At 36.9% G+C, this 17168-nt stretch overlaps 1 protein-coding gene across 1 annotated transcript in view; it reads left to right on the forward strand.

Moving 5' to 3' along the window:
* LOC150054418 (ankyrin repeat domain-containing protein 26-like) overlaps window positions 1-17168 on the forward strand; it is a 63663-nt gene that overhangs the window by 30469 nt on the left and 16026 nt on the right. The window contains exons 17-25 of the mRNA XM_090346770.1: window positions 52-131; window positions 3639-3802; window positions 5832-5930; window positions 7979-8012; window positions 8833-8974; window positions 10440-10653; window positions 11191-11374; window positions 12503-12640; window positions 14107-15063. Of these exons, the coding sequence (XP_090202896.1) occupies window positions 52-131; window positions 3639-3802; window positions 5832-5930; window positions 7979-8012; window positions 8833-8974; window positions 10440-10653; window positions 11191-11374; window positions 12503-12640; window positions 14107-15063 (2012 nt within the window). The remainder of the gene's footprint in view (window positions 1-51; window positions 132-3638; window positions 3803-5831; window positions 5931-7978; window positions 8013-8832; window positions 8975-10439; window positions 10654-11190; window positions 11375-12502; window positions 12641-14106; window positions 15064-17168) is intronic.

Genomic DNA, 17168 nt, shown 5'->3' on the forward strand with positions numbered 1-17168 from the left:
CTATTACTTGTTCTAAGTAGTTTATTATAACTAAATGTATACATTTGCCAGGAGAACAAGACTTAGAAATGATGACATCAGAGTCTGAGGAAGAAAGGCTTATTGACAATGAAAATAACCAGCTGCAACAAGTATGTAAAAATTTAAATTTCTGTTTTTTTTTTTTTGCCAGTCCTGGGCTTGAGCTCAGGGCCTGAGCACTGTCCTTGGCCTTTCTCAAGGCTAGAGCTCTACCACTTGAGCCTCAGCACCACTTCCGGCTTTTTTCTGTGTATGTGGTACCGAGGAATCGAACCCGGTCTTCATGCATGCTAGGCAAGCACTTTAACCACTAGGCCAAACTCCCGGCTCTGCTTTTTATTTTTTATATTTATTTCTTTATTTTTGTCAGTTGTGGGGCTTGGACTCTGGGCCTGGGCATTGTCCCTGAATTCATCCACTTCAGCCAAAGTGTCACATCCTGTTTGCTGGTAGTTAATTGTAAATAAGAAGATAAGAATTTCTTGGACTTTTGTGCCCAGCTGAATTTTGAACCGTGATCCTCACGTCATTGCCTGCTGAGTAGCTTGGATTACAGGCATGAGCCACTGGCTCCAGGCTTGTTTCTGCTTTTTAAAACTAAATGAAAGCAAAAACAATTTAACAATCTGGCCTAGATGTCATTATGTGATAATTACCGAATGCTTAATCAAAGAGTATCAAATAAATGTATATCTAAATGAAGAATTGACATCAAGGTAAAGGCAGAGTAACAAGTTCTATAGAAACAAGTTCATAGTAACAAGTAGAGTTCTTGGCTTTAGATAGAAAAAAATTCATGGTTCAGTTTACTTGCTATTACGCTTGCTTCTTTTTCCCCCTGCTTATCTCTAATGAATCAACAAAAAGACAGGAGATGTGGCTCAAATGGTAAAACATCAGCCTTGAGGAAAAAAGCTAATGGGACAGTTCTCAGAGTCTGAGTTCAAGCCCCAGTTACCAGCACCAAAAAACTGAGCTACTTCTGCAAACGAAACAAGACCGGGTGAAGAAGAATATTTGGCCTCACCTGAGTTTCAAACTGGCAGTATTGGATTAGGAACTTGGAGAAGTAATGATAAATCTGTGAAACAATATCAAGATACATCTAAATTCCAGGTCAGGCTTCTGATGTCTCAATAAAAAGAAAAACTGTTGGATATCATCTCTGCAGGGCTTCACACTAATCTTTTTATCCTTATAGGACTTTGTTTTGTTTTTGTGCTGGTACTATAATTTGAACTCAGTACCTAGGTTTTGTCTCTCAGCTTTTATGCTCAAGATTGGCTCCTGATTTTTTTGCTGAAGGGCTGGCTCCTGATTTTGTCTGGTCAGTTAGAGATAAGAGGCTCACAGACTTTCCTGCCCACGCTGCCTTTGAACTCTAATCCTCAGATCTCAGCCTCTTGAGTAGCTAGGATTATAGATATGAACCACCAGCACCCCGGTGTTTATATTTGACTGAAGGTAAATTATTGGTTAACTGTGTAAGAATGATATTCTCCATTGCCATTGTATGACTTCAATCAAATGAAACTTGAAGAAACTGCATTTAATAACATATATGTATACATATATACATATGTGTGTATGTGTGTTGTATATAGATCTATATTACTGCTACCACAGCTCCTTGAGTTTGGTAAATAAGGCATCTTTTCTAGCTAGGTGCTGCTACAGTCAGCACTTAGAACTGTTGATCATTTTGAAAGTAAGTGCCTACATGGCTAATGGTTTTGTATACATTTAGTAAGTCATAACTCCAGATGCTGTGAATGTGACACATGTCTAGCAAATCACCAGAAAGCTGTAACACCAACCTGCTTAAAATTACCTTTTTTTAATCCTATATTAAATCCTAATAGTTGTCCAAATAACCCTAAATATAAGTTTATTTGTAAATAGCCAAGTTTATTCTGAGCTTTTTCCTTCTTAGTCCTAGTAGACTTGTCTCAAAATTGAGACTTCTATTTTCCTTTTATTCATTGAGGTTTAATTTTATGTAAGAAACCATGTTTAGGGAAAGCTCCGTTTTTGTGTTTTTTTTGTTGATGTTTCATGTTTTTGTTTTATTGATTTTTTTTTTTTACTTATGCTACTGGTACTGTCTTTTAAAAATATATGATGTTTATACTCTAAACAAAAAGCATTAGCTTTTTTGTATAGCTAGTGTAGATACCATTTTTGTACAAATCCAAGGCTAAATCAGTAAGCAAGTCTGCCAACTGAACATTTAATTATTAACTATTTCTTGTGTCCTTGTGCATTCATCTATCCATAATTTACATGTAGTATTCATAGGTGAATTTGTCATTTTTGCATGTGTGCCAGTCCTGTGGCTTGAACTTAGGGCCTGGACACCATCCCTGAGCTTCTTTCTGCTCAAGGCTAGTACTCTGTGACTTGAACTCAACTTCCAGCTTTTTTAGTAATTTATTAGAGATGAGAGACTCAAGGACTTTCTTTCCTAGGGTTGGTTTTGAACCAAGATCCTCAGATCTACACGTGATGAGTATCTAGGATGATAGGCATGAGCTGCTGGCACCTGGCTGAATTGTTAACTTTGTAAGTAGATCAAGATGCCAGCATCTCTTGGTGTAAGTGAGCACTACTGTTTTCCTAAGTTGAATTGAGGAAGTAGAGCTGTGGCTCAAGTGGTAAAACAAGCACCACCCTTGATTAGGAACAATGCCCAGGCCCTGAGTCCAAGCCCCAGCGCCCACACCTACTCACAAAAAAATTGAAGCTGTGTGTAGGTACTCAAGAGATCTGAGGATCATGGTTCAAAGCCAGCCAAGGCACGAAAGTCCATGAAACTTTTATCCCCAGTTAATCACCAGAAAACTGGAATTGGCATTGTGGCTCAAAGTGGTAGAGCACTAAGCCTTGAGCTGAAGAGCTTAGGGACAGTGTCCAGGCTCAAAATTCAAGCCTCATGACTGACAAAAAGAAAAGAACAAAAAAAGACCAAGTTGAATTCTTACTAGATATGTACATAAAAGAATCTTCTTGTTAATGGAAAAAGATGACTTTGAGGAAGTATGTTAATTCAGTTATATGTTAAACTTTTATTAAATAAAATATTTTTAAATGGTGTCCCGGCCAATGAGCAGCAACCAATTCATTTCCAGCCAGCCTGATCTGTTTGTTATGCTTTTATTTGTACAAATATTTTACTCAGATCATTGGAACTTATAATTCCAGTGTGACCACTTTAAAATTTTTCAACAGATGTGTTTAGATTTGTAGATATTTTCTTCTTTCTTGCTTTTGTTGTTGACTGGTTGCTAATAGCTCACGCCTATAATTCTAACGGCTCAGGAAGGTATGATGCATAGCATAGTGATTGAGTACTAGCTCATCAGAAAAGCCCTTTAATCTCCATCTACAAAATACCCAGCCAAAAGCCAAGCTAGAGTTGTGGTTCTAGTGATAGAGCACCAACCAAGTAAGCAAGCCAAATGAGTTTAAACCCTCATATTCTGCAAAAAAAAAAAAAAAAAAAAAAAAAAAAAAAAAACAAATGAGAAAGTCAGTGCAAACAAGAAATTGAAAAGCAAGTTATCCTTAGTCTTGTAATTGAAGAATAAACTATCTTTGGTATCAAACTTTCGTTTTAGGTTGACAGAAAAATGAAGAATCTCAAAACTAAGGAAGGTCAACGATCCAATCTATATAATGTAGCTTCTTCTGCTACCAATGATAATGAGTTAAATCAAGAAGGAATGAGTGTAAAAACTGATAGGCAGAAATTTCTTCTTAAGGAGAATGAAAAATATGATGGGTAAGATTATGGCAATATATAATAGTAATGGTTATTGTTGTATAAAACCAATTCTAGTTTGGACTAATATTCCTTATTAACAAATTTTGTGCTTTTACCTGGGATATTCAGCTTTGCATGGTAATCGGAAAAACAATGAGATATTATTTTTACAACTATATCAACAGATATTTTATTAAATAGTAATCAGGATTGGCAAAGGTGAAAAAATTACTTAGTAAATAGTAAATAAAAAAGAGCATTTTACTTACTACTAGTAAATTCATTCGTGAATAAAATACATTTCATTTGCTAGCTCTGAGTTAATAAGATAAATTTCAATTACTATTAGTAAATTTCATATTCTATTAGTAAATGAAATTTGATTTTTTTTTAATGGAGCAATTTGGGCCAAGAGCGTGGCCATGAAACTCTGGGTTTGGTTCCTTGGTACCACATACATAGAAAAAGCCAGAAGTGGTGTTATGGTTCAAGGGATAGATCTATCCTTGAGAAAGCCCAAGGACAGTGCCCAGGCCCTGAGTTCAAGCCCCAAGATTGGCAAAAAAAAAAAATGGGGAGAGGGCTGGGAGTTTAGCCTAGTGGTAGAGTGCTTGCCTAGCTAGCATGCACGAAGACCTGGGTTCAATTCCTCTGTACCGCATATATAGAAAAGCCAGAAATGTGCTGTGGCTCAAGTGGTAGAGCTCTAGCCTTGAGAAAGCACAAGGACAGTACCCAAGCCCTGAGTTCAAGGCTCATGACTGGCAAAAAAAAAAGAACAGAAAAGAAAAAAAATGGGGAGATAAATTAATGGCATTACTTTTTGAACTAGATTGTCCCAAGATAGAAAAAGATGACTCAAGTATGCATGTGAAGGATATTTATTGTATATTATATGTACCATATATAAAGTAGATGAATATTTCTACTTTATATGTAACATGTACATTACAAATATGTAGTATACATGTTAAGGATTACTTTATACATGTTACATATATATATATATATATATATAGACATTGCCTAAGAATACAAGTTAGAGGTAATCCAATATCTCATCAGTAAAAAGGCAGATAAATCATTGTGTACATTAAAAAAATATAGTGTGTGGGGCCAGGAATTTGGCCTAGTGATACAGTGCTTGACTAGCATGCACTAAGATCCAGATTTGATTCCTCAGTACCGCATACATAGAAAAAGCTAGAAGTGGTGCTGTGGCTCAAGTGGTAGAGTTCTAGCCTTGTGAAAGCCCGAGATCAGTGCTCAGGGCCTGAGTTCAAACCCGAGGACTAGCCAAAAATTTTATTATAAAAAACAAGCAGTGCTGGGTACTGGGGGTTCACATCTGTAATCCTGTCTACTCAGGAGGATGAGATCTGAGGTTCATTGTTTAAGCCAGCTCAGGCTCGTAGCTCTGTTTGACAGAACAAAAAAGCAGAAGCCTTGAGTGAAAAAGCTAAGGAGCAGCACTCAGGGCTCTTAAGTCAAGTACTAGTACTTGGTACTGGGTACCAACAGCAAAGTAACTTGATTGGGTCTAAGGCCCTAATTTACTAACGTTTAATCTTATTTCTAAAGATAGCCAGCCAGCATGCATGTCATTATCCTTTTATTTATTGATTTATTTTTATTTTCTGGTGAGGTTTTGCTGCTTCAGTTTGTTTTTGTTTTTATTTTGCTACACCTGAGGATTGAACCCTGGACCGGGGATTATCCCTGAGCTTTGGTGCTCACTGCCAGGACTCTACTACTTGAGCCACAGTTCCACTTCCAGCTTTTTGTGATTAATTGGAGATAAGAGTCTCATGGACTTTTCTGCCTGAGCTGGCTTTGAACTGCAGTTCTCAGATCTCAACCTCCTCAGTATCTACAATTACAGACGTGAGCCACAGTACCCAGCTCATTATCCTTTTAAAGATAATACCTGTTAAATATACACCACATCCTATTTTACAGCAGTGACTCCTATACAACTTGCAAATTTTCAATTTATAAAACAAGCTTATTTGCTGAATTTCCCCCCTACTTGCATTTCTATTTTAAGTAGTGGGCCTGCCTTACATATGAAAGAAATAAAGAAAAAAGAAAAGGAAAAATGGACCTCCAGAGAATCTGTGATTGTGCCCATGTGTGAGGAAGGAAGGTAAAAAAAAAAAAAATTCTAATTTCTTCTTGAATTTCCCTGTGATAAAATGTTAGTAGTGATAACTTTTAGAAGTAAAGCAATCAAGCATACTTACCTAGAACAATACTGTGGTGGATTGAGATGAGGGCAAAAAACTGACAAGAACTAATTCCAATAAAGGGTCACTATGACTAACTGAATCTCATATCCTAATTCTAAGTCTATTATGTGTATATTATAACTAAGTATAATTCTGCATGTGTTCAGCTCATTTTAGTCTTCACAGCATTGGAAGCCTGACTAGTGGATGAGTATCACCAGTTCCTCAGAGTTTACTGAGGAAACAGGGAATGGGAGAATCACTGAAGAATATGAGATTTAAGAAACTTCTTCTAAATATAGACTTTTAAGCTATATTTGTACTGGCTACCAGTTGCTCACATCTGTAAAATTGTGTAGATCTAAAGACTTTAGTTAAAAGATTTGCAAGACCAGAAGTTATTAATTAATATAAATAAGATGGTTTCCTCTGTGGTTAGAGTGCTTAAACATAGTTGAAAATAAATACTATTTTTACAGTATATTGTGTAACCTATCTATATCTAGATTTGAATCGGGGGTCTTTCACTGACTAACAATGTAGTTTTGGGAAGTTATATGGCCTTTCTTGGCCTTGTTTTCTTCTTTTATAAACTAAGAGTTCAGATGAGTTTAACACATACACAGTATACTTAGACTAATGCATAATAATTGCATATCAAGTCCTAAAACACTAACTCTTATCACATGTTCAAAAAGGATTTCCTTTTAATATGTCATATAACATTTTCCAAATGGGTTTTAGTGACATGAAAAGTTTGTTGATACTGAAACTAACAGTAACAACAACAAAAAAAGCTCGTCTCTCTTTCTATGAAAGAATACAAGTAGCATTATGTTTTTCTTTTGCTTTGACTATCAGAAATTTTAACCTAAGTGTTAACACCTTGTTTATGATTTTTTTTCTGGTTTGTTGGGGGACTTGAACACTGGGCCTGGGCATTGTCCCTGAGCTCTTCAGCTGAAGGATATATACCGCCTTACCCTTTAAGCCACAGCGCTACTTCCAGTTTTCTGGGGGTTAGTTACAGATAAGAGTCTCCTGGACTTTAGTGCCCAGGCTGGCTTTGGAACTGCGATCCTCAGATCTCAGCCTCCTGAGTAGCTAGAATTAGAGGCATGTATGTATATAATTACAGGCATATATATATATATATATGGAGTCATGGGGCTTGAACTGGGCCTGAATGCTGTCCCTGAGCTCCTCAGCTCAAGGCTGCTGCCCTATCCCTGGGCCTGGGCGCTATCCCTGAGTTCTTCAGCTCAAGGCTACCGCCCTACTCTTGAGCCAAACTCCACTTCCCATTTTCTAGAGGTTAATTGGAGATAAAGAGTCTCAGGTCCTTCTGTGCCCAGGCTAAGCTTTGAACCTTGATCCTCAGATCTCAGCTTCCTGAGTAGCTAGGATTACAGGCATGAACCACTGTGCTGGCTTTGTATGATATTTTTAACATTATTTTCAATCCCTCACTGTGTTTGTAAGTAGATCTCCTATAATGTTATGTTTTAAATAATAAAACATATTAATTTACTAATTTTTTATTTTTGTATTTTATTTATTTTTTGCCAGTCCTGGGCTTGATCTCAGGGCCTAAGCACTGTCCTTGGGCTTTCTCTCTCAAGGCTAGCGCTCTACCACTTGAGCCACAACACCACTTCCAACTTTTCTATGTATGTGGTACAGAGGAATCAAACCCGGGTCTTCACGTGTGCTAGGCAAGTGCTCTACCAGTAGACCAAACTCCTGGCCCAATTTACTAATATTTTAAATATTGAACTTGAGAGTATACATTTTATGAAAAGGGTGGGTAAATTATAAATTCAGGTGTTTTACATAAAAAGATAATTTATGTAAAAGATTTTTTGTCTAAAAGATTTTATATAAAAAGATGATAGTTTTAAATATTCTTTGAATTTTACATATTTATATATTTGCCTGAAAAGATTTTGTTTTGTTTTGTTTTTAGGCCTACAAAGAATATACATAATGAAAACAACAAGGTATTGTTGAAAATAAAAAAAATAGTCTTATTGAAAAAAATATATTATAAAAGGTAAAGTGAGGGGCCGGGAGTGTAACCTAATGGTAGAGTGCTTGCCCAGTATACCTGAAGCCCTGGGTTCAATTCCTCAGTGCCATAAACACAGAAAAGGCCAGAAGTGGTTCTGTGGCTCAAGTGGAAAAGCACTAGCCTTGAGCAAAAGTGCTCAAGGACAATGCCTAGGCCTTGACTGGCAAAAAAGAAAAAAAAGGCAAAGTGATACATTTTAAAATATAAATTCAACAATATATTATTTAAAAGAGAAAGTGAAGAAATAGGCTCTTCTTGAAAAAGTGTGGAACAGTAGCCATTGATAAATGTATCCTTTTAGACTGAAATGAATTCTCCTAAAGCCAGTCATAGTGGCACACACTGGTAATCCAGACTACTTGGAAGGTAGAAAGCAGAAGGATTATGATATGAAATCACCCTGGACAAAATATTTGTGAGATATCCCTATCTTAATATGTTGAAAATTCTTGTTTGCTTCTGTAGTCCCAGCTATGCTGAGGAGTAGATGAAAGAATCACTGTCCCCCCAAAAAAATCCTATCCCAAACCTAGCAATAAAGAGATGGAGGCATGGCTCAAGTGGTATAGTGCCTACCTAGCAAGTAGAGGGTCATGACTTCAAACCACTATTCTACAGAAAAATAAAATCTCTTCTTTAAGAAGGACCTAAGCTTCTGCTCATATGAAAAGACAGGTAATGACCACTTCTATACATTTAGTATATGTTTAGTGTGGGAGGGACATTTTGAAATACAATTTATTTTATAGGTCAGAAACCCAATAAATGAAATCGATGATTCTGATGACTTAAGTCAATCATCTGAAACAGCCTCTGAGGATTATGAGCTGCCCCATCCTAATTATGATAACATTGTGCTGCTAATCGAGCAACTTAGAATGGAGTGTAAAGGTAAGACCATTCTATAAACACAGGCTTGTTTTTTCTTTTATCTTGGTAGCAGTACTGGGGTTTGAGCTTCAGGTTTCATGTTGGCCTGGCAGATCCTGCACTACTTGAGCCATGCCCCCAGCTCTTTATGGCTTTAGATACTGTTTGAAAGGGGTTTCATAACATTTCTGCCAGGGCCAACCTCTTGAGTAGTTGGGATTGCTACTTCCTTTTGATATGGCCTAGAAGGCTTGAACATTGATCTGTCTCTGTATGTGGTGGACATCACCTTCCATGTCTGCAGTCTCTGATGTTGAAATCTGTAATTTAATAGATTTTGTCCATTTGGGTTTGGATTTTTGAGTAGGAACTCTGACTGACCAGCCTCTGCCAGTGTTATAGATTGGCTTGAATAATATTCTCCCGCCTCTGCCCAATTGCTTCCTCTGTATCCCTCAGTTCTCCATTTGCATCTCTTCTTCAGGGAAATCTCAGGTCACCAAGTTTGTCATGTGTGTGTATGTTTGCCAATAGCTGGGTTTGAAATTCAGGGACTAAGTGATGTCCATTAGCTTTTTTGCTAAACGCTGCAGCTCTACCATTTGAACCATTACTCTACGTCTGACATTTTGGTGGTTAATTATAAATAAGAGTCTTATAGCCTTTCCTGCTTAGGCTGGCTTTGAACTGTTATCCTCAGATCCCAGCCTCCTGAGTCATTAAGATTATAGGCATGAGCCAGTAAGTAGCTCCTGGCTGAAATTCATCTTACCATGTGTCTACCTGAATTAATTATCTTCCAATATATTTTAATTGCATGTAGCAATGACATTTAACATTTTCATACCTGTATTTTTTTACTTTGAACATGTTCACCCTTATTGACTTACCTTGTCTTCTCTCTGTGATGGTCCCCTTAATAGTTCCCCCCTTTACTTTCCTGTTTATGAGGGAGAATGTGTGTGTGTGCATGTGTGCCAACCAGTACTGGGGCTTGACCTCAGGAAGTGGATACTGTTCTTTATATTTTCTGCTCAAGTCTAGGACTCTACCACTTGAGCCATACTTCCACTTCCAGTCTACTTCCATCTACTGATAGGTTTGAGGTACAAGTCTTTCGTGCCTGAGCTGGCATGGTATCAGTATTGCTGGCATGGTATCAGTATTCTTATATGTTGGCCACATAGGCATGAGCCACTGGTCCTCAGCTCCTGTCTTTTTTTTTTTTGTCTAGATTTCACACATGAAAGAGAACATATGTGCTTATTATATTCCTGAATCTGACACATTTCACTTAATGTGATAATCTCCAGTTCTCCATTTTCCTGAATTAACAATATATTTCATCTTTCTTCATGTCCGAATGAAACTTCATTGTAACATATATGCCACATTTTCTTTCTTTTTTGAGTGAATATAAAAATTATAAAGCTTTACATATTCTATTATGTATTTTATTTTTATCTTATTTTTCTCCCTGATACAGATTTTGTTAGCTTATTGAAAATCCGGGATGCAGTTCATTCATATAAAAGATTGATTGAACTGAAAAGAAATCACTGTGAAGAACTTTCCGGAAAAATTAAAAGAATGGAAAGCAGAGTCAGAGGACTACAAAAGGAGCTGTCCGAAATCAAAGAAGGGAAATCTCAGTTAGAACATGAGAAAGTTGAATGGGAACAAGACCTCTGCAAATTGAGGTATGATCTGTTTTTTTTTTTTTTTTTTGTCGGTCATGGGGACTTGAACTCTGGGTCTGGGCTCTTCAGCTCAAGGCTAAAAATACACAAATTTTCTCTCATTTTTTACTGTTAAATAGGTAGGCCCACTGAGAAGAAATGAAAATAAGAAATTAAAATTATGAGAAACAGAAAGGAAAAATATTTGAGAAATAATATTAGGTTCATAAGTCAGCATCTGAAGGTATAGGTGACAAATGAGGTTTTTTTTGTTTGTTTTTTTTTGTTTTGTTTTGTTTTTTGTTTTTTGCCAGTCCTGGGCTTGAGCTCAGGGCGTGAGCACTGTCCTTGGACTTTCTCAAGGCTAGAGCTCTACCACTTGAGCCTCAACACCACTTCCAGCTTTTTTCTATGTATGTGGTTCCGAGGAATCGAACCCGGGTCTTCATGCATGCTAGGCAAGCACTTTAACCACTAGGCCAAACTCCCGGCCCGACAAATGAGTTTTTTAATTTCTGAAATCAAAATGAATTTTCTGATCAGCATGTTTAACTTTAGATTTGCCTTAAAACAAGAAGAGGAGAAGAGAAAAAGTGCGGAACAGTTTTATGAAAAAATTAAGGACCAGTTAAGAAAAAGTGAAGAGCAGTATAATAAAGAAGTTGAAATGAAGCAACAACTTGAAATCTCTGTTAGAACTCTAGATATGGAATTGAAGACTGTAAGAAATAATTTGAATCAGGTATATTCATATTTGATAATCTCCATTTCTACCTTGATCAGTATTAACTTACGATATTCTCTTAATATATGCAACTGTGGGTCTGAAAATGTATTATTTGGCAATTTCATCATTGTACAAACATCATAAGCGGTGTGTACACAGGACGTATAGCACATCACTAGATAGGTTCTAAGATTATTATCATTGGGTATGTAGGATATTGTTCTACATACCTGTGGCATGTGTGTAGTACAGCATATGGCATATGACCATAATATAGATTTTGAACACCTTACATATAAATTATGACATTTCCAGCTAAAGTGGCCCCTTGTAAATTTTACCATCTAATACAATTCTTAAGATATTCCTAAATGACAGAATAAAAGTAAGTTGTATTTAATCATTTTAGGCATTCTTACGTTAAAGCACAGCCTAAGTAGCATAGATACTATAATAAAACTGTCAATAGTTGTTTTTTTTCTTGAATTTTCTTTGTACTGCTAATTAAGACCCATTTTTGCTCTTTTACAAGTTTAGATGTATTGTATGCAGTTCAACTTAAAGTTAATAGCAGTAATAGTGGCTTATCCGATAATACTCGAGAGTCAAAAGGCTGAGATTTGAGAACCCCTTTTGGAAGCTAGGCTAGGCAAGAAAATCTGTGAGCCACCTGCTTTTAGCTAACCACCTCTGCCTCTAGTTAAGCTGGAAGTGAAGCTGTGGCTTGAGTTATAGAACACCAGCCTTGAGGGAAAACTTAGGGGATAGCACCCAGGCTCTGAGACTTCAACCCATGGTACTGGCACAGATAAAGAAGAAGAAAAAACTTGAAAGTCATAAGGGGTAAAGATCATTATGCTTTATTTTTATTTATTTATTTTTGCCAGTCTTGGGTTTAAACTCGGGGCACTGTTCTTGAGCTTTCACAAGGCTAGTGCTCTACCACTTGAGCCACAGGACCACTTCCGGCTTTTTCTGTGTATGTGATACGGAGCATGCTAGGCAGGCACTCTACCACTAGGCCACACTCTGGGCCCTCATTATGCTTTAGTAGCTACATTCCTTCAACTATATAAAATGATGCTCTTAAGCATCATTCTCTCCATAGTAGGAAACCAGAAACTCAATGAAATTCATCTCTAGGTTTTAGAGGAACGAAATGACACTCAGAGACAACTTTCTCGAGAGCAGAATGCCAGACTATTACAAGATGGGATCCTGGCAAATCACCTTTCCAAACAAAAGGAAAAAGAAATGATGCAAAAGAAAATGAGTGCTGAGGTATTTTCTTTAGACATTTTCAAATGTGTGTGTGTATTGTTATGCGTATGTATTACAGTCCAACTAGGTGCTGCACCATGGAAAATACGGAGGATTCTTTTTTTTCTTTTTCTGTCCTGGGGCTCAAACTCTGGACTTCCTTTGCTGAAGGCTAACACTCTACCATTTGAGCCACAGTGCTACTTCTGGCTTTTTCTGAGTAGTTTGTTGGAGATAAGAGTCTCAGACTTTCCTGCTCAGGCTGGCTTTGAACTTGGATCCGCCTGAGTAGCCAGGAAGACAAGGGTGAGCCACTAGTGCCCGGCTACAGTGCATTTTTTGGAGGAGGTCACCTTTTTGATCCATTGTATAAAATAATGTTCTCAGTTTAACTGACATTTCTAATCTTTTTAATTTTGTTTTTACTGTAGTTGGTCTGAACTTTATATAATAAACCTGTGAATACAGTGGGCTCACACTATAAGCCTTCTTTGAATTTCTGTGTTTGTAACAATTAACTGGCTTGGTAGGAATGCTTTAAATAGAGTCAAAAACCCTGGGGAAAAGCTTGCAGCTGAGCCTTCAACATTCCCTATTCAGGACATGTCATTTCACTGATAAAGGTAGAAGTGCTTTTAGATATATAATGCTTAGATTTACCATTTACCAATAAATGTAATTTTTCTAACTACAAAAATTATAAACTAAATATGGATTGAATGTTTTCAGGGAAAGAAAAGTTAAAAAACTCTGGGGAAATCTTTTCTGTTCATATGTATGTGGATATATTATGGGCTGGCTGTGAGAAGTATAAGTCTCATGTTTTAAGATAATCAAGTTTATTCATCTCTGTGCCTTTGGTCTGATGTAATTCAAGAAAGGATTTTCTAATTCTGAGTTGGTTCCATTTCGATTTCTTCTTTGGTTTTGTTTGGTTTGATTTGTAGTCAGTTATAAGTACTTTATACTTAGTTATAAAAATTACATTTATTAATGAATGATAAATGTATTTAATGCCAACATTTAGCCTGTAATAGATCTACATGTCTTTGAACAGACAAAATTCTCCCAGAGTTCTTTTAGTTTTCTTTTCCTGAGAATATTCTATAACATATTCTATCTTCATAATATCTTAATATAGTCATTTATCAAAAGTACACTTATTGATGAGTGATAAAGCCAGAGACTATGTCACCTGCATAGGTCGGGTTTTGAGGCAGGGTCTCACTCAGGTTACTGTACAGCCTGCTCATTTCTTTTTATTTTCATAAATTGATTGACTGCAATTAAATTTTTAAAATTTGGCAGTTTATACTTCTATAACCTTTGAAGTAAAGTTTAGATCTTGTGGGGGTGGTTGCAGCTGAATATCTATTTATTGCAGTCATTTCATTTGTTTAAATGTACAGTGATTCTTTAATTTCAGAAGAAATTGTGATATGTCATTTTATTGAGTGCTACCTAAATCTTTCTTTTGTTTCATGTAGGTTTCTCTTAGTCATGAGAAAGAAAAAGATCTCTTGCATACAAATCAGAGGTTACGGGATGAAATTTCCATGGTAAGACTGGAAATAGACACAATAAGAAGTCATAACCAGGAAAAGGAAAAGAAGTATCTTGAGGATATTGAAATAGCAAATGAAAAGAATGATAACCTTCAAAGGACAATAAAACTAAATGAAGAAACATTGACAAAAACAGTATTCCAATACAATGGACAGATTAGTATTCTCACAGCTGACAATGCAATGCTAAATTCTAAACTGGAAAATGAAAAACAAAGCAGAGAAAGACTGGAGACAGAAGTCGAATCGTACCGCTCTAGACTGGCTGCTGCTGTCCATGACCATGGTGAAAGCCAGACATCAAAGAAAGAACTGGAACTGTCTTTCCAGAGAGCAAGAGATGAGTGGTCTCGCTTACAGGATAAGCTGAATTTTGATATTTGTAACCTGAAAGATAATAACGAGCTTCTTTCTCAGCAACTTTCTAAAGCTGAAAAAAAAGTGAATAGCCTAGAGATTGAACTACATCATACAAAAGATGCTCTTCGAGAAAAGACTTCCATTTTAGAACATATACAAAGAGACCTGAGCCAAACACAAAGCCAAATGAAGGAACTTGAACACATGTATCAGAACGAACAAGGTAAGGTAAATAAATACATTGGAAAACAAGAATCCATAGAGGAGAGGTTGTCTCAACTACAGAGTGAAAATACTTTGCTTCAACAGCAATTAGATGGTGCTCACCACAAAGTTGACAGTAAAGAAAAGACATTAATTAATATCCAAGACCAGTTTCATGATATCATTAAAAAACTTGAAGCTGAAAGTGAAAAGCAAAGTCTCATGCTCCAGGACAGAAATAAGGAGTTAATTGATGAATGTGATCATTTAAAAGAACGATTGCATCAATATGAAGATGAGAAAGCAGAAAGAGAAGTAAGTATCCAAAGGAAATCTTTATTCAAACTTTCTGAAGGAAAAGCCAAAGCAGTAATTCACTAGGGCTAATTAAACAGCCTGACTATATTGTCTAGTTCAATATAAAAATACATTAATTAGGAATGCACTTATCTTAGCTCTTAGAAACATATCTTGTTTTCAGTCAACCTGACTTAGACCTACTTCATAGCACAAATTAACTACATGTTTTAGCTCAGCGTCTTCACTGACCACGTGTAAGCTCCCCACCCTTCCACTCCTCTCCACCTCCTCCCTCATCTCCTGAGTGCCAGCTCCTGAAAATCAGCATCTCCAGACATTCGTGTGAGAAATTGTACCAATCAGAACACTCCATAGGAAGAGTGTGGCCTGACTCTTCAGTCTTCCTAAACAGTGCTTAACGGGAAGGCAGCTCAGAGTATTCTTACTGCACTCATGCTGTGAACAGCTGCTGAAGTTTCTATAAAGTTCTTAAGTTCCTCTGCAATTCCTTTGGAAGCAGAAAGCCCAGAGAATGTCTAGTTATTTGCACATTTCAAATAAAAATATGTTCTGTGAGATTACAGGGGGAAAAAATTAGCCATGTTTGAGTAGAAGAGTAGCTAATTGCCCTGATCTTTTCATTTACTCATTGTATGCATATTTTGAAATATCACACTACCTCATATATATGTACAAATAATTATGTTTAAATATTTTTTTCCAGTACTGGGGCTTGAACTCAAAGCCCAGGTGCTGTCCCTTAGCTTTTACACTTAAGGTTGGCACACTATCATTTGAACTTTCCTCTCCTTCTGGCTTTCTATAACATAAAGACAATAAAGTCTGACTGACTTTCCTGCCTGGGCTAGCTCTGAAGTATGATCCACATATCTCAACCTCCTGATTAGTTAGTATTTCAAACATAAGCATGTAACAGTAGTACTGAAGTTGAACTCCAAAAGGAAGGGACAGACACTTAAAAAAAAAAAAAAAGCCGGGTGCCGATGGTAATATAGTGATATAGTCAAGCATGTATGGTGATAGAAACATAAGCTAGCCAGCTGTGGGTGGCTCACACCTGTAATCTTAGATACTCAGCTACTCGGAAGGCTGAGATCTGAGGATCACAGTTCAAAGCCAGCCTGGGCACAAAAAGTCCATGAGACTCTTATCTCCAATTAACCATCAAAAAACTAGAAGTGGTGTTGTGTATCAAGAAGTAGAGCTGTAGCCTTGAGAAAGCCCAAGGACAGTGGCCAGGCCCTAAGTTAAAGCCCCATGGCTGAGAAAAAATAAATAAAAGGTAGACTTGACAGATATTTTACTTTGTGTGAAGACACTGTGCTACCCATGAAAGTTTAAGAAGTTACAAACTGATAATACACATATATTGGTACTGATGGTCTTACATTACTGAAATGCTCTTTATTTTGTGGGGTTTGGTGGTAGTAGGTTTGGGGCAGTACTAAGGATTGAACTCAGGGTTTTGCCTTTGCTAGGCAACTGTGTTTCTGTATACCATTACTGGGGCTTGATGGTGTCCCTTAGCGTTTTCACTCAAGGCTGGTGTTCTCTCACTTGAGCCACAGCTCCACTTTCAGATTTGTGCTGGTTAGTTGGAGAGTAGACCCTCACAGATCTTCCTCCCTAGGCTAGCTTCAAACCAGTCCTCAGAGCTTGGCCTTCTCAGCTGCTAGGATTACAGGTATGAGCCACCAGTACTCAACCAGCAAAGCCATTTTTTATGTAATCTTCCCACTTGCCATTTATTGAACCCCTTCACAAATAACTCCCTCAGATTTTTCATTTTAAGGACTGTCAAATAAAGGATATAACTTTCTCAAATACAAAGATAGTAATGTCTGGCAATCAGTCTCTACTTTGAGGCAAATAAGGTTGTGGTAGTTATTCATTTAGCAGCAAGAATAAATACAATGAGTAGAGGAAAAATTCTAGCTGAGATCAGAGAAGGAGCTGAAAGCCAACTTTGATTTTATTCTGACAGGAATCCATTAGATAGGAACAGAAGATTGGGTATATGAGAAACTCTGGAATTCATTTTAGCCTTAATAAAAATAAATAGAGGGCTGGGCACAGTGGCTCACGCATTAATCCTCGCT

Source organism: Megascapheus bottae, chromosome 15 (genome assembly GCF_031878675.1).
Source record: "Megascapheus bottae isolate mThoBot1 chromosome 15, mThoBot2.hap1, whole genome shotgun sequence".
NCBI lineage: Eukaryota > Metazoa > Chordata > Mammalia > Rodentia > Geomyidae > Megascapheus > Megascapheus bottae.